The sequence below is a fragment of the Mytilus californianus genome, unplaced genomic scaffold (assembly GCF_021869535.1).
Source record: "Mytilus californianus isolate M0D057914Y unplaced genomic scaffold, xbMytCali1.0.p SCAF_1, whole genome shotgun sequence".
Lineage (NCBI taxonomy): Eukaryota > Metazoa > Mollusca > Bivalvia > Mytilida > Mytilidae > Mytilus > Mytilus californianus.
In genome coordinates this window covers 90985572-91003849 of record NW_026262581.1, presented here as the reverse complement: position 1 = coordinate 91003849, position 18278 = coordinate 90985572, and the positions used below count along the sequence as shown (strand labels likewise).

Sequence of the window (18278 nt, the reverse complement as noted above, 5' to 3'; positions counted from 1 at the left end):
TTAAAATAACACATTATAGAAAAGGATTAAAATAAAAGTCATTAATTTGCAAAAGTTGTAATAAAAGGCCATTCCAGAATTAATCGTGTGAGGGGCATGGTAGACACATTTTTTAGACCCCACCCACCCATAATGTAAAATTAAAATTCATTAATGTGAGTCAGCAAGGATCCGGAAATTTTTTCACACAATTTCCGTCATTTTGAGATGACTTAAAAGTTGGTTCCCTTTTTTCAAATTGTCGATATCAGTTATCACACTAGATTCATAGCATCAACGAACTTGTATTGACTGTTTCATCGCATTTACTTCATGAATTTTCTTACCAATTTACTAAAAACGTTCAAGAACAGTTTAGGGAAGGCAACAGTTTAAAATTGAAATAATTTTAATGACTCAAAATGGTTAATTTCTCAGACATCGCTATAGTTTCTATTGATTTTGAAGACGAAATTAAAACCTGAAGTTTTGTGACATACTAAAGTACAAATAATTCCGGTTTTATTTCCAGGATTCGTTTTGTTTATCAAAATGACAGGAAATCACCGGCTTTTTAATTTTATTACCTTTTAAGTGTTTAAATATAACAGATAATAGTTTCACTAGTTTAATTTAGCATGATATCATTTTGCATTTTACGATTAAAAGTCTAATCTGTTGAAGACAATTTCCCGCATGCGTATTACATAGTTAGTAAAGCACATATGTTACCCATGAAGAAGCATTAGTCTAGTTATTAGGAGGGCCCTCAGGATAATCAAACTACACTGGAGTGGCAGTTTTATTACAGGAAAGGAATTAGAAAACAAAAACAAGTGTAAAATGACGATTAATGTAACCCGATCTCAATAAAATGACCAAAATTATTTCTGTAAAAAAATAAAATTAGACCAAATTCCCAATTTTTCGTTTAGGACATATAGCTTTCAGTTTAGGACATGTCTGGCAAATATGACCGTTTCCGGACCCTTGTGTGAGTGCCTTCCATCCCTCTAATCACAATCAATTTTGGAACAGTTTGGTTTGTTTGCCGAAAATTTCTCATAATCTTCTTATTTCAAAACTTTACATATCAAAATTATCTGACGAAATAAGTGTTAGCATTTAAGATGCTAAATTTTAATATAAAGTTTATTGCATAAATACATTACTCGTAGAATTACTTCTTCTTTTAGGTACAATTATTTGTTAATTGCTCTTAGAGCAACTAATATTTCAATATGTTATCAACAACACAATTCTTATAAAATTGTATCCCATGGATCTATAACTATATGGTTTCATCTTCCTGAACATGCATGAAATGTTTGCCACTGGACATTAAGCAACCAACAATCAATCATTGGTTTCATTATGTACTAGTCTTGATTGAAATTTAAACAAAAATATAAACTCCCTTCCTTGGCTTTACATTTTTACTGGTCTTATATATTCAAACTTAATGTGTATATTTTAGAGGTCAAATATGATTTACTTTGACAAGATATAGAAACAATAAAATAAATTCATCAAGGTTTTGTCAGTTCAAAGCAACATCATCTTACGACTACTGAAAAGTTAACCAACTAATATTGATTCTGTGAAAGAAAATAGGGACAAAACATTTGCATCAAATGGATTATCAAAAAACGTAACCCCACCCAAACATGGGGTACAACCCTTACCTGAGCAATTACCTCTCCGTTAGCTTTACTTTGTCCACTCTTCTGACTAATAGCTGCCACTTCTAACCACTTCTTCAAATGAGTCTGATGATATCAAATAATATCATGTAGTGATTAAATCAAACAACTTTTCATATACCACAAAAATTAACCATGCTGATTGAATCAATATCAAACCTTAAATTTATTGAGAGTTTTTGATGATGTATCCAAAACTATGACACTGTTTGAATACTTTCAATGCATTGCCAACTTCTTACCCTTCACGTATCTATCTTAATAAAATATTTTTCATATTCTTGAAATCAATGTTTTCCTGCGTAATTCTAATTTCCAATCTTTCAAACTGTTACAGAAGTCTTACTATTAGTATTCAAATACTATCTTGAAGACTTCAAAGTACATGCCATAGTTTTAACACAGACATTATTATCATGATGACCTTTGATAATAACACTGTACAGTCAAACCTTTATATAAAGGCCATCCTCGGGACATGAGAAAACTAACCATATATGAGAGGTAACCTTTTGAGATTCTACATGCAAAGCTACAGCAAGACAAAAAGAGGTGAGTTTTGCTTTATAGAGGTGACCTTCATAGCAGGTTTTTCTGTACTTAATTACTTACTATGAGTACATTACTCACTGTGACAAGTTTTATATCTTAATTATAAATTAAGCAATGTTATTCACTCTTCTATAGGAGGCTAGTAGATGATATATATAAAATAAAATGCTTACCAACAATTGTTCACAAAGTTTTTCATTGAATGTATTAGGGAACAGCTGTGTGATGTAAGATAACCGTTTGATGACGTTAGAGTTGAGACTTCTGTGATCTCCTAATGTCAGCAGCAATGGTCTAATGGCTTGATGAACACTTTCCATGTCAATCTGACATCCCGATATAAACTGAAATAACAATAAACAATGAATTACAGACTATCGTGTACATTGTAAGGGTCAGAATTAAGACTTCTATGATCCCCTAAGGTCAGCAGTAATAGTCTAATGGCTTGGTGAACACTTTCCATGTCAATATGACATCCAGATATAAACTGAAATAACATTGAATAGTGAATTACAGATCATTCCTTGTACATTGTAAGGGTCAGGTGATATATTAAGGATTTTCTTTGTACATTATAAGGGCAAGGTGAAATCTCTATTTACTGGATATTTTCTACAGTATTATAAGTTTTACAACAAATGACTTGAGAAATTTATGACAAAGCATTTCAAGAGTCCAGGGAAAACATTATTGTTTACCTTTTTCATACAGTTATGAGCTACTTCTTGTAAATCTGTACTGTTACTGTTTAGAGCTTTGTAAAGAACATTGAATATCTTCTCTCTCCTATTAGCAATGTAATGACAAGCTGCTAAAGCTCCTAGAAAATAAATGGTCACTTTTATATATTCTTTCTTCTCTTGGCAATGTGATTACTTCTAAAGCAAACATTAAATTTTAACCAAATATGGGTCTTGCTCCCAGTATAGGTTATACTGGTAATAACTATTTAAATTATTCAATGAATTCAACTATTTATAATTCATTTTTGAAACAGATTCATAAAAACTTGAGGAAGCGATACACTTCGGATGAACATCAAATAAACAGCATGTATATTCATCAACAACTTATATTTAAAGAGTAATATGCATTAAATTACATAATATAATTGTTGAAGTTTACCAGTCTGGACTATATAATAAAGGTCTACTTACTGAGTGCACTTTTCCTAAGAGGTACCAGATCTGTGACAGACTTATAACAAGGAAGCTTTAACAATACAGCATCTTCTGCTTCACAGAGGCTAAGTAACTGTAAATATGTAGCACAAAATGGATTCAAAATTTCAACAATGATACAAATATAAATTTTATAGTTTTATCTTTTTAAGACCAAATTAAATGTGGCATGCAATTTATACACATGCAAGCATTCTTCACATTCAAATGTAAAAGTTGATGTTTTTAAATGGCATGATTTTTTTTAAAACACATATATGATAATACCGATATGACAAGCTCTATGATGTTTTCCAATGAACAATATAATTTCTATCTGATACAATGTTTGTGATTTTCTTTGCTGCTGTGTTCTTAACAATGACCACTTATCTTTAATTAGCATTTTTTTTTTAAATTCAAATAAAACCTAAAAGTTTTGATTCAAACAAGTAAATGATTCCTTAAGTTACAAGTAATTTTTTATTCATTAGGAGTTTTACATTATAAAACATTTACCGTCATTATTAAAAAAAAACCTTCTAGAAAATCTGAAAGTATATAATTACCTCTGTGAAGAAGACGTTATGCTCCAGTACATTGAGATCTATAGTAAACAACCTTGGTTCCAATGTAGTACAGAATGTGTTCCCATCCTATACAAATAAATTAAATATACTAAATCAGTCATAATGAATCAACCAGATTTTTATATTCTTTATCCTATAACTGATATAAAAATGGTTAAAAAGCTTTAGACCAAGGAAAAATGTGTAGTGAAATTTATGGATTTCTATTTTTAATTTGTCTTTGAACAAAAAACTTGTGAAATTACTTATGTATTTTAAAACTTTGAATTATTTCAGCATGTATTCCACATTTTAAAGGATATTTTCTACACTTTTCATTCCACAAGTGTATATTTTTGCACCTATTAGTTACCATTAATCCAATCTGAGCATTCGCTGGTTGATGTCTCAGTAAATGTTTCTTTGGAGGAATCATATCTTGTAAAACATCCTTATGAGGTTCCATGATCTCTGTTATTGACTTCTTTGTTGTCTTAGCCAAAATCTCTAAAGAGTGCATTGCCTACAATATAAGATAATCTGTGATTAAATCTAATCATTTGTTTTACCATGTGCACTGTATTTGATCAGTTGACATAATAATGTGTTTCCCCATAACAGACTCAAAATATTCAAATTCTATCACAAACCTTATTGGAATATGTAAGTAAGTAGTCTCGGGAATTAACTAAGTTACTGTCAAAAGTAAGTAAACATTATGGATACACTATCAAAGAGGACTTTGGCATTGATTTTCTAACCTATTCAAACATTCAAATTACTTTAAAAAAATACTCTCCTATATCAATATAGTGTTATACTATATCTGCATTGCATTATAACAGCTAGAAGGAGATTTAATGAGTCAACACTCATGCAGATGAAAACATTGGCATATTATCTAGACTCAAGGCAGGGTAACCTATGAAGATGATATTGTGGACTCCAGATGTAAATTAATGGCAAAAATTGTGTTGTTTGGTAAATGTCTCGTTTACCCTTTCTTCATCAATTGTTCATATCATAAGAAATTTTCCCTTACAATCTAAATATATCATAATTGTACAGACCTGTTCTCTAACAATGGTATTCGGAGATGTAATCTGTCTGACAAGTTCATGGGTTACTTCATGGAAGGATTTCTTTTGAGCAGCCAGTAATTCTTCATTCTCCTTACATTGTGATATCTCCTGAGAACATTTGACTAACATGTTCTCCAGATTATGTTTGGCTAAGTCTACAGCCCCACTGGATACCTCCTTAGTTAGGTCCATCATAACAAACAATAAGGCTTTCAGGAATGAAAACTGGTGTTCCAGGACCCAGTTCAATGCCATCCTCTCATACATAAACTTTATAGCAAGACATCTGAAATTTGAATTGAATGTGGATGTAATTAATTTTAAAATGCATTTCAAATTGATTTTATAAATGTTAAACAAACAAGTTATAAAGTTTTTTTTTTTTTCAAAAGACAATGTCAAACAGAGCAAAAGCATACCAAAGTTATTAGATTTCTTTAGTTACGGCAGAATTGTTTATTTAACTCTCTTAAAAAATCATGTAAACAAAATTGAATGTTAGTTTTTTTTTAAATTGTGTTCATGACTTATGATTGCTATGCTAGGTAATTTGTTTGTGAAATTGGCCACTAATTTCATCACACAAGAGAAAGTTCAGAATTCCAGTTACTGTTGGAATATTACAGCAGAAACATTTTTCTTTATTTCATTTACAGTACTTACCCTCCAACTTTTGCATACCAAGCTCTCTCATAACATAATGAACACATTCTTTCTACCAAATAATCAAATGTTGGTAATCTGCATGCCTGTAAACAAAACATTACACCAGCAGTTTAAACTATAGTCAAATTTAGTTTTCACACAACAACCTATCATTGTCAAATATTTAACTTCCAAATTAGCTATACGTGATGGCATGTTATCATGGTAAAAAAATTGTGATTGATTAAGAACTTACACTCAAAACTAACAAAATAATAACTCACTATTGAACTACATTTTCTTTACCAGATATTAATTTTGATAACTTTACTGACAACAGTTCTCACCTTTTCTTTCGACCCCAGTATTGTGGTGGCAGTATCTAGTATCAGAACTAGAGCCAGATTTCCTGGCTTACACAGCTCTTTCTCTTCATGTCCCATAATAACAGCCAGAGCATCAATCAGGATCTGTGTATCCATACCATGTAATTTGTTCTGCTTATCTCCAACAGGAAATGCACCTGGAAAAGATATCCTTCCTTAAATGGTGCACTTGTATCAAAATTTGTATTGGTAGCAAACAGTATAGAAAAGAAGAGAAATATTGATAGACCATCATTAAAAGCACTTCGGTTTGTCTAGTGCATGTAGGGATGACACGTCAAGAATCAATACATCATATCCCTTCTTTTCTTTTATAATAATAAAATAAAATATGGGATAATGTCAATGAGACAGCAACCAAATATACCATATTTGTACTACAACTGCATTTAGTTTTCACACTTTTCACTGTGTGTTTGTGTGGACAATTAAGTCTACTCAAAATTAAAATATTATTTACTCATTTCTATTTATATCTTGATTTGTACAGCTTGCTTTTTTATCAACTCTCCTATAGGAAGTAGATAAATAACATATATATATCCTAGTATGAGAAAAGTAATACCATTGCATACCTGTCTGCTGAGAGATAGATATCATTGTGTAATGTCTGACCATACAAGCCATGAATGGCAGTGCTGTCTGTCTTAGTTCCTTGATAGCAGCAGCAACTGTGGAAGAAAAAAACTAAATCGAATGAAAATTACAAATATCATTTTAGAAATTTATAAAATTAAAAGTTCTTCTTTAATTCACAACTAACTGGAATGGCTACTTAAGAAAATATGTATATTTACCTTCCTGTGAAGCATATGTGGTTACACTTATGTAATAAAATTATCATTAGACATGTCAAAGGCTATCTAAATATTTTGTTTTATGCCTCATCAGAATAACTCTAACAAAATGTTTCATACATCAAATATTTTTGAAACCAACTTAAATTCTCCCAATATTTTTATAAATTTATCTATTGTATTTACCAAACATTCCAGTTAATGCCTGTTCATGGACTTTTCTGGAGTGAGAGTCTGGTGTTTTATACAATGGTCCAGTTTGGAGTGGCACCTCATTTTCTGTAAAACTGAAATAAAAGATAATATAACTATATTCTAATAATATTAGAATTGATTTTTATGTAATTATATAAGGTATTCATTTGTTTTCAATAGTAAATTTGTATTACATTGTTTATTGTACTACATTGTAAATTTATATAACATTGTTTATTTTTATTACATTGTAATTTTGTAATACATTGTAAACTTGTATTTACTTTGTTTAATTTGTATTACATTGTAAATTTGTGTACCTTTGCTACACTGTATTATACTGATAATTTGTATTATATTATAAATTTGTATTATATTGTAAATTTATATTACATTGAAAATTTTATGTTTTACTGAGTTTTTGTAAATAAGTATTTCTAACAAACTTCTACAGAACTGTTCCAATGACCTAATAAATTATGGTTAATATTTCTACAACCTACAGAGAGTTTTTTTTTTACCTTTTGATAACAGATAAAAGATAATACACACCAGATATCTACTGAACAGTTACTTTTGCTATATTCAAGCAACTAATGAAAACCTTTTGGTGTATATCAATAATCTAATCTATTCTGATATATGCAAATGGTCTACTGAAATTTGACAATCTTTACTTTTAACACTAGAGATTGGATTGTAAACCTAAACTTCAGTGGAAAGGATTGCTGTAAATTTTAAAATCTGAAATGAATCAAAAGAACCTAACAAAAAGGATGACTATTTTTTCATTACAAATTTTAGCTCTTATTTTCTAGATTCTCATATTTTGTGAAAATGTTTACCTTACCTTGTGTGAGTGAATAGATATGTCAGTGTTTGTTTATCATCTTCCAAATTCATGACAGATACAAGGAAACATTTAATAAGTTCCCAAGCTTGACGTCTTACAAAGTTCTCTGTTGTACTACATTTCAAGGCCGTCAATGCTGCATCTATAGCCTGAAAATATATGAAAATCATGTAACAAATGTCACAGTTTATATTCAGAAGTTTAATAGGTTGTCATACAGAAATGTGTCATAAGAAAGCATAATTAAATAGGAATAAAATTGAGAATGGAAACGGGGAATGTGTCAAAGAAACAACAACCCGACCAAAGAGCAGAAAACAGTCCAAGGAAGTATCTATGACCAATATCTGAAGCTGTTGTATGCATTCATATTTATCAAATGTATAACTGTGATACTATACCTTTTCTACAGGAAGTGTTATAGGTGTTTTGGAGTCTTGGAAGTATATTGTAATACATGGACCTGCTGTTTCTTTGTCATTATACTGAAGCTGGAAAAGAAACAAATAAAATACAGTTACGGTATTAAATTTGCAGGTAATTGATTTTTTGTTGTCATTATTTTGTGGATAGAAATAAGAATTAAACTGTTAGCACAGAAATGGTTTTCAATTGCTGTATAATTAAATTGAGAACAGCTGTTTGATGGATTTTGCCATTTTATGTTCATCTTAAGTGATTATATATTACATACTTAGTACTACTATATCTTATCTGACTAAAAAAATTTAACATTGAATATTGTAATTACTTCAAGTTCAATAAGAGCATCATTCATAAATCAGAACTTACAATCACACAAAAATCATTACAAATATCAATGCTCTATCATAAGGAATTCTTCATAAAAATCCATGGACTTAGTATCATAAGTAATTCTTCATAAAAATCCATGGACTCAGTATCATAAGTAATTCTTAATAAAACACATTGACATTTGAACAGTGAAAAATGCATAAAAAGCTGATGTCAGTTGCATGTAATTATAACTGAGGGGTTGTGATCTAATATTAAACTTAAACTTATAGATATGGGTGCTAATACAACAAGATACTATATAATAAGGGTCTTATAATAGCACTGCCTCATACAAAAAGTCAGGAAACATTTCTACAAAATTTTAAGTCATAATAAAAAATAAAACTCAAATTCTGCTTGTTACTGAAATGCATGGATGCTTTATAACAATATACCATATAACAATGCTCTACCATAAGCCTTTGTTCTGAGATCATTTATTTAGAGAGAACAATGTCGTACGAAAAATCAACATATCTGTCTAGCCTTTTAGACTATGTCTCAAACAAGCCATACCCCTTGCATTAAACAGTGTACAGCAACGGTCATATTTGCCAGTCATGACCTAAACTGAAAGCTATTTGTCCTAAACAGCAAATTGGGATTTAGGACAAATTTTTTTTTTTACAGAAATAATTTCGGTCATTTCATGATGATTGGGTTTCTTAATCGCCATTTTGCATTTGTTTTTGTTTTGTTTTCCCCTTCCTGTAATAAAACTGCCACTCCAGTATAGTATGATAATCCTGAGTGCCCTCCTAATAACCATATAATGACTCCGGGATATTTGGCTAATGATCGCTTATCAATTTTTACCTGTGTTTTAATTCACACCTGACAGTGATCATAAGCTCAGAACTAGTATTATTGAAATGTTAATATTCCATGACAACTTTCTTCATTATTTAATTACTTGTCAGCAAAAACAATCTAATTTAAATGGGACACAGATGATGCCCCCGCTTGCATATCATATAAAGTTATAAAGGGACATAACTGAAGAACGGTAAAAGTGACGCTACCCAAATTTGTCCTTGATCTGAGTTTTGTGGTAATAAGTATTGTGAATAAGTCTCATAACATTTGGTTGAGGCTAACTTAAGTTAGGGAACAGAAACGAAAAATTCAGCAATTTTTCCATTTTTAAACAGGCATAACTCTAGAATGGTAAAAGTGACACCTCCAAAATTCAAAGCTGATCTGTATTTTGTGGTAATAAGCATTGTGTATAAGTTTCATAACATTTGGTTGAGGCAAACTAAAGTTGAAAAACGGAAACGAAAAATTCAGCAATTTTTATGTTTATAAAGGGGCATAACACAAGAACAGTAAAAGTGACGCCACCCGATTTCGAACTTGATCTGTATTATGTGGTAATAAGCATTGTGTACAAGTTTCATAAAATTTAGTTGAGGCAAACTAAAGTTAGAGAACGGAAACCAAAAATTCAGCAATTTTTATGTTTATAAAGGGGCATAACTTAAGAACAGTAAAAGTGACGCCACCAAATTTCGAATTTGATCTGTGTTTTGTGGTAATAAGCATTGTGTATAAGTTTCATAACATTTGGTTGAAGCAAACTAAAGTTAGAGAACGGAAACCAACTTTGGGACGTACGGACAGACATACAGACGGACAAGGGTAAAACTTAATGCCCCCACCGCTATGGCGGGGGGAACAAAAATGAAAACGAGTGAATCTGTGAGCTACTGCTCACTAATGATACCCCGCCCCGCTAAAAGTATAAGGTAAACAGGAAGTTGTTGAGTGATGAATCTGAAAACGCATCACACGGTATAGCTGACTCATATAAACCCTGAAACCAATTTCAGAAATCCTTGTATTGTAGTTCCTGAGAAAAATGTGACGAAAATTTTCAACTTGGCTATCATGTGTAAAATGATACAAGTGTTTGGTAAACAGGAAGCTGTTGAGTGATGAATCTGCAAATGCATCACACAGTATAGCTGACTTATATAAACCCTGAAACCAAATTTCAGAAATCCTTGTATTGTAGTTCCTGAGAAAAATGTGACAAAAATTTTCAACTTGGCTATCATGTGTAAAATGATACAAGTGTTTGGTAAACAGGAAGTTGTTGAGTGATGAATCTGAAAACACATCACACGGTATAACTGACTCATATAAACCCTGAAACCAAATTTCAGAAATCCTTGTAATGTAGCTCCTGAGAAAGATGTGATGAAAAATATTCATGGGACGGAAGGACGGACTGACGGATGGACGGACAGACAGAGGTAAAACAGTATACCCCCACTTTTTTAAAGCAGGGGTATAACTAGATTTAATTTATGTAGAAAAGGGTAATTTTTCACGAGTCAAACATGTGCTTTATTTACTATGTAATATGCATGCATGAAATTGTCTTCACCAGATTAGACGCTTAATCGTTAAATGCAAAATGATTTCATGTTGAATTGAACGAGTGCAACTAGTATCTGTTATATTCAAACACTTTCAAAGGTCATAAACATAAAAATCCAGCGATTTCCTATCAATTTGATAAACAGAACGAATCCTCGTCTTCAAAATCGAAAGAAACATTAGCGATGTCTGTTTACCATTGTTAGTCATTAAAATCAATTAATTTTAAACTGTTGCATTCCATATATCGTTCTTGAATGTTTTTAGAAAAACAGTAAGAAACTTCATGAAGAAAATGCGATGAAACAGTCAATACAAATTCATTGATGCTATGAATCTAGTGTGAATAATTTCGAGTTTGAAAAATGAGCTCCAACTTTTAAGTCAGCTGAAAATGATAGAAATTGTATGAAAAAATTTCCGGGTACATGGTGTAGAGTCTGTTTTTTTTAACAGGATTTCTGCAATCAACTGTACTTACTCTCTGGGGTTCTCGTAACATTTTCCTGTTTCCACCACCAAATTTTCCCAGTACTCTGAATGCTACATGAGCAATATTATCTACTGGATTTCTCAAGGTCTTCCATAAAGCCTTTAAAAGGAAATTTTTTATCAGTTACATTGTTAGTACAGTAAATCAGATAGAGTATTTTGTATTATTTATGTAATGAGCTAGAACTTAAGGCATTTCTTGTGGACAAGGTGACAAGATTTTAATCACTATAAGACTAAATGACCAACGTTAACTATATACCATAGCTACTTCATACTGTACGGTATAATTATTTTATTTACAATTAGAAATTAAAGAACCTTTGTGAGCACACTCACATACCCAACGTCACCACATAAGTGCAAAGGGCATAACTCCTAGAAAAAAAATTGAATCATAATTTCCTGTCGATATGCACATCTACATAGTATGTCCTTATTATCTATAAAGTATCATGAAATTCTGTTGTGTGGTTTCAGAGGAGTTGCGATGACAAGAACAGGACTGACGGACGGACGGACAGACGGGTCAAAAACATTATACCCGATGCAAAAATTGTGTGGGGTATAATAAGCAACACTACTATGTAAATTGCCTATAACTGCTTACATCCACTTCATTTGAACTTTAGTGGATAGTTGTCTCTCATTGGCAATCATACCACATCTCCTTATTTTTATATTTGTGAGGAACAAAATAGTAATATAAATATAGTACTCATAGCCATTCAAATTTGTAGTTTTATCTAACCAGCCTCCAAATCGTTTTAAAATATTTCAAGAAAGATAATTCTACTTAAAAGTATCATACCTGCATAAGTTCAGCTCTGACAGGTTGGATATGATCATACAGGAAGTCTGGTTGTAAGTTATCTACACATAATTCTAATGTTCGCAATCCCTACAATACATACAACACTGTCACAGTCATAGTATATATGCATCTCAGTTCTAATAAAATTTTAAATCAATACAAAACTTGCTCAAAATACAAATGGTTATAATAACTTTCTATTCTAGTGTAATATGTATTTCTAGTTCAAGCCCCACATGTTGCTTCTAGTTAATGGAACATACATGTACATGAGATGTTTGCTTTGTATTATCATACACATATAAATATCAAAGTCCTCTGCACATTTTTCACATTTTTTGTCTCTCATTTTTTTGTGAATGTGAGATACATTGTAAAGCACAAGTTATTTTTTTACTCCAATAGATGATTCAACATGAAGAAAAATAAAGTTAGGGGTTTTGATTGCAAAAAAATTGGTATATTTGACTTTTGATATAGTTTTTCACCTAACAATCTCTTTCCCAAAGAAAGCTGAAATGCAACCCTGCTATCTATTTACAAACAACACTGACATGTTACCTGGCTAACTAAAGTCTGTGATCCATTTAGTGCTGATACAAGTGGATCCATTAACATTGGTAAGTAAGGTAAAAGGGAACTCAAACGGACTGGCACAGTCAAACAAAGCTCTACAAATAAATCTTTCATATGCTGTCGATGTAAACCACTCTGTAAACTGTTTAATCCTGAAATTTATTAATTCAAATTCAATAATTTTTCAATTTCAAGTTAAAAAACAGATTTTTTTCCTGCAGTTAAAGCACTGACCACATCATTAACAATTGAATGAAATTCAGATTGCTTTAAAACATGATCTCTGTATTTTAATAACTCATAGAGTATTATTCAACTAAAAGTTTTCTTTTTCGAAAACAGAATTTGAAAGCTTGATATATAAATGTGCACTGTTTTAAATCAGACATCTTATATTGTGCAATCTTCTTGGCTTAAATAATTCTCACCTTGCAGTAGATTTGGAAGTAATGGTAGAAACTCCTGATACAAAAGATCATGACTTCCTCCTCCTATTGACCTAAATAATGCCCTAAGTAACAGAAAATAGTTGTAAGGTTCCTTAGCACTCATGGCTAACTCCATAGATCTGTTCACTATTACATGCAGATGAGGCTGTGAATACACAATACATGAAAATTATAAAATTAAAATTACTGTCTGTTGAAATATCCTTAAAAATCCTTTTTTCAAAAGAAATATTAATAACACTTAATTTTTATTTTTTTTTATTTAAATTTGTATTGATCCTTTATCTACTCAAAGATTTATATTTGTATTATTGAAAATAACATGAAAATGACTCAAATAATTCTCAAATATTTTTTTAATTCTCAGCTTGTAAGTTTTGTTGCTTTCTCGTAAATAAATGACAGTACAAAGCATCCAAGGTTTTCATTAACATAAATGCTGTACAATACCTTATGGTTTCTTTTTATAAAAAATTCCTTTTTGAGGTATTCGAATACACCAGGGAAAAAAACTTCAAATACAAGACCCTGTTTTAAGAATATTTATAGAAATCCATTTAGTGCTGATACAAGTGGATCCATTATCATGCAATGCTTTCTAAACAAAATTTCAACCTTGTGTGTAATAAAGAAAATAAATAATATACAAATTATATACCTTCAGCATTTGTTCATTTTCTGCAGCAAATAATGAAACAGAACCAAACACCAGTTTAAACAACTTCAGGTACAAGTTAGATCTGTCCATATTAGCTGTAATACATAAAGGTATCATATACATACAATTAGGTGGACGAAAAGGGGGAAAATACCGAAGCACCATAGGAAAGTTACTGTTTTGTTTTTGTTTTTGTTTTGGGGGGGGGGGGGGGCAGTTGATGGGGTTGATGGAAACTAAAAAGTCTTCTTACAACTTACGATTAACCGAAAACCAAAAAACTACCTACATTCCCGACTATTAACAGAATTCAGACTTTCTATTATTGCTCTGACCTGACCTGTCAACCAAATGTGTATAGATCTACCAAAGACTGGTAATGATCACAACTTTTCCCAAAATTTCAGTGTATTTTTTATAGTACAATAATTTCTACAAATTTCAAATCCTCTGCCATTCACATTTACCTAATTGTACTTGTAAAAACAATTGAATATAGAATAAAGACATATAAATATAAACATTCGATATGATAAGTGTTTTTTTTATAACTGTGTGATTCATCTATAGAAACTGAGTGTCATTTGTGACAAAATTCTAACATTGTATATTAAGTATACATTCGATACTTTATAGTAACTTACATCCCATTTCTTCTAATCTTGCCAGTAAATAGTCCACCAGTATTGTAGCAAATGTTGGTGATGTTGTGGGATTGGCTAAGAAAGAATTAGCTACTATCTGTAAAATATAATACAATCATGAATCATTGATGCTTATCAATTATGAAATGCAAAATCAAATATATTTCTATAAACAAAATGTTTTTAATACTGGTAGATAATCATTTGAAATGGGTCTTGCCCTCTTGCATTTTAGAATAATTTGTAACTGATAAATAGTAATATATTTAATAATAATTTATCTGTATGGCATATCATCTATGACTATTAGTGTTAGTTTAAATATTATAACTTAATCCAAACAGTTACAATACATTTGTATGGTCGAAATATAAATAAATTGCATACCTGTAGTGCATAATTGTTATGGATTCTGTCAACCATGTACTGAAAGAAAAGAATCATTAGTAAGTAAATTGTTTATCATAAAGGCATGTGCAATACAGCATAAATTTCATTACGGTACAAAATATACTCAAATGAGTTCACATCACAGGTAAAGGTCAATTTAAAATTCGAGAGAAAGTACATATCTTGTTCAACTAAAAGTATTTGAAATGTTAAAAATAATAATTTGAGTAAACTGGTTGTTTTCTATGGTAAAGTCCCACAGGTAAATATTTAGCTATTTTCCTGGGTTGTTGACAAGGATATCCTGCTCCTAAACTAAGCATTATATAATACATTTGTAAGTTCTTACTGTGATATCATTGTGTCTATTACTGTTGATGAAATATGTCCTTGAACTTACCAATATGATTTATAATTCATTAATTCTTCTTTTTGTACTCTTATTGGGGTGTAAAAGCTCTTCATACTAAAAATGTGTGCCTGTTTAATGCTTTTACAACCCTATAAAATTACAAAAAGATGCATTCAATTCTTATATAATGATGATTACATTTATATAGATCATCTAATATTGGTATCTGATAGTAAATAAATGAATTTTCAAAGGTTATAAACTGAAGCATCTACAATAAAATAACCATTTCTTGGCCACAATGTTGATGCACACAAATCTATAAGTTATGGGCTATTCCAGAATTACATGCATTGGGGGCACGAAAGGCACCTTTTTAGACTCCAACCACCCATAATATTAAATTTCCATTTTACTTACAATCCTTACAAAGTTCTGAGAAAATAAAACAACCCACAATTAATTAATTTGAGTGCACCCCCATCCCCACAACCACAGTCAATTTTGGAACAGCCCTTGATCAAATTACCTCAACTGTTGTGGAAAATATTTCTTTAAATGTCTGAGTGTGCATCATGTTGAACTGAAATAAAAACCAACAAACATGGTGTAATATGTCACATATCAACAAACACACTGTCACAGTGAAGAATTTTCAAGATAAGTTGTCATTTGAGGTCTGATAAGTTTTTTTTTAAATATAAAATGTGTATCTTAAAGTGAAAGTTACACAGAACAAATGTTAAATTTTCCATCAAGACATTTCGATAAAGTGACACTGCAAAGTGATTAAGGTTATCAATTGTGAGCTTGTCTTATCAACAGACTACAATGACCTCTTGATAACTATTTTAAGTTGCCATATTGTCAGTTTGCTGTCCCTCCAACATTTTTTCAATATCTTTGTATCGTTCTTATTTTCTGAAAATGTTGATGCATGTTGAAAGGCATATTTTTAAAATTTTTACTCTGGTTCAATTATGGCAAGCCATCATACTTTCTGTTGTATTTGTTCTTACTATTTATATACTTAGAACATTTAAATACCATTAGCATGTTTTCCTAATTTTCGTATCATAATGACCATTTTTTTTTTAGTTTGCTCCTAAATACCATAGAAAACTTACCACACCTGCGAAGTGTTCTAATACCTCTTTCTCTTCTTTAGTTCTTACACTCTGAACACTGAAATGGTATAAAGCAGTGTTATAATATTGGATTATTACATGAATATTGGTGAATATTGACAAGAATAGATTTTTATATTGCATGAACATGCAAGTTCAATATTTGTTCTAAAAGGGATAATATTTACCATTATTCATGCATTAACTCTTTTATTGTATAGCAAAGCATGAAAAACTGTTGCAAACATATTTTTGTCACTGTGGACGTTAAAAAATTGAAACTATATTTGCACTAGTGCAATATAACAGAATATGTACGCTAACTATACGTTAAGTTCTGCGGAAAATATTATATTAGATGAGGAATCCAGCACAAAGCCTCAGACTAATATCAATTGCCAATGAAAACCTTCATATTCTTATTCTTATAGACTAGTTTTACACGAAATTATCACTTATTTTACATAAATAAAACAATTTTCTATATCAATTTCAGAAATGACTTACACTGCTGGTCTAATTACAGCCTGTCCAGTGGGTGACACATTAATAGTATAGATGTCTAATGCTTGAAGAGCATATTTCACAAGTCTTATGTAAACTAGTGTTTCTTTTGGCAAAAATTGCTTTGCTGGTATTGTTGTGGCTTCTGAAAAATAAAAAGATGGAAACATTAGGTTTTTTAACAAAACATGACTAAAAAAAAAATCAACATTACCTAGAAAGGGTGAAGACATAAATAAACAATCCTTTATTAAGCACTGACGACTTCGTTGGTCATTGTTTCAAATTAAAATCTCATTTTATTTGATTGAATTATTGTAATCTGTATAACTTACCTGTTCCAGTCGCTTTACATGAGACAATACCCCAGGTTATAGTTTTTACTCCACACACTAATGTCTTCACCAGACTTCTACAGTCATTAACTGTATAGGTACTGGTCTGCCCTGGGGTAATACCAAATCTGTTGGTAGATTTATCTGGCCACACCTTGTCGTCTTTATCTTTAGAGGAGGGATCATTCAACAGAGAAGAAGGCAGTTTATTGTCCAGTACTGTATCGGGTGAAGGTTGTTTCTGTGGTTCTAGTACTGGTTTGGTGTCCACTTTTGTATCAACTTTGGAATCAAATGTTGAAGTCTGGGTAGTCTGGGGTTGTTGTTTACTGTAAATCAAATACAATCATTGAGACAGGACCTTATGTGAATAAAATATGATATGCTTAAAATTGTCAAAAAGAACAATATCTAATCATCTTCATTTTTTTTTATTGCAAATGGTTTTCATTTACATACATTTTATTTACATTAAGACTAACTTTTTTTTTAAGTGACATTTAGTTGAATATAAACAATTTACAGATACTTATATAGTACTTACCATTTCTGAAGAATCTGTGGAAGCTGTATTTTAGCTATAGACTTAAATTTGAGTACAAAGACTTCTAACATTCTCATTAATAATTCTCTACCCTGAAACAAAAAATATATATCCCTTAAATTAGCACGGTTTAAAAGTTACAATATTTAAAAAGAACAAAATGGAATTGTTATCATTTAAAATCATGGATATTCAAATTTTTATAATTTATTTTACTTGTATAGAAGTAGATGTATTTTGTTTATTTTTACATGAACTGTAAAGTTTGAAAATAAAACATAAATTT

The 18278-nt window shown here is 30.7% G+C and overlaps 1 protein-coding gene across 1 annotated transcript in view; it reads right to left on the bottom strand.

Moving 5' to 3' along the window:
- The window catches only part of LOC127725943 (transformation/transcription domain-associated protein-like), a 70850-nt gene that overhangs the window by 40894 nt on the left and 11678 nt on the right, over positions 1–18278 (bottom strand). The window contains exons 13-37 of the mRNA XM_052233251.1: positions 17993–18084; positions 17449–17777; positions 17117–17258; positions 16610–16667; positions 16012–16065; positions 15128–15166; positions 14741–14837; positions 14097–14191; positions 13418–13583; positions 12975–13141; positions 12411–12500; positions 11589–11699; positions 8326–8415; positions 7922–8073; positions 7063–7163; positions 6655–6750; positions 6041–6216; positions 5712–5797; positions 5037–5334; positions 4340–4489; positions 3967–4053; positions 3395–3491; positions 2936–3057; positions 2408–2578; positions 1665–1748 (exon numbers count right to left, since the gene is read on the bottom strand). Of these exons, the coding sequence (XP_052089211.1) occupies positions 1665–1748; positions 2408–2578; positions 2936–3057; positions 3395–3491; positions 3967–4053; positions 4340–4489; positions 5037–5334; positions 5712–5797; positions 6041–6216; positions 6655–6750; positions 7063–7163; positions 7922–8073; positions 8326–8415; positions 11589–11699; positions 12411–12500; positions 12975–13141; positions 13418–13583; positions 14097–14191; positions 14741–14837; positions 15128–15166; positions 16012–16065; positions 16610–16667; positions 17117–17258; positions 17449–17777; positions 17993–18084 (3150 nt within the window). The remainder of the gene's footprint in view (positions 1–1664; positions 1749–2407; positions 2579–2935; positions 3058–3394; positions 3492–3966; positions 4054–4339; positions 4490–5036; positions 5335–5711; positions 5798–6040; positions 6217–6654; positions 6751–7062; positions 7164–7921; positions 8074–8325; positions 8416–11588; positions 11700–12410; positions 12501–12974; positions 13142–13417; positions 13584–14096; positions 14192–14740; positions 14838–15127; positions 15167–16011; positions 16066–16609; positions 16668–17116; positions 17259–17448; positions 17778–17992; positions 18085–18278) is intronic.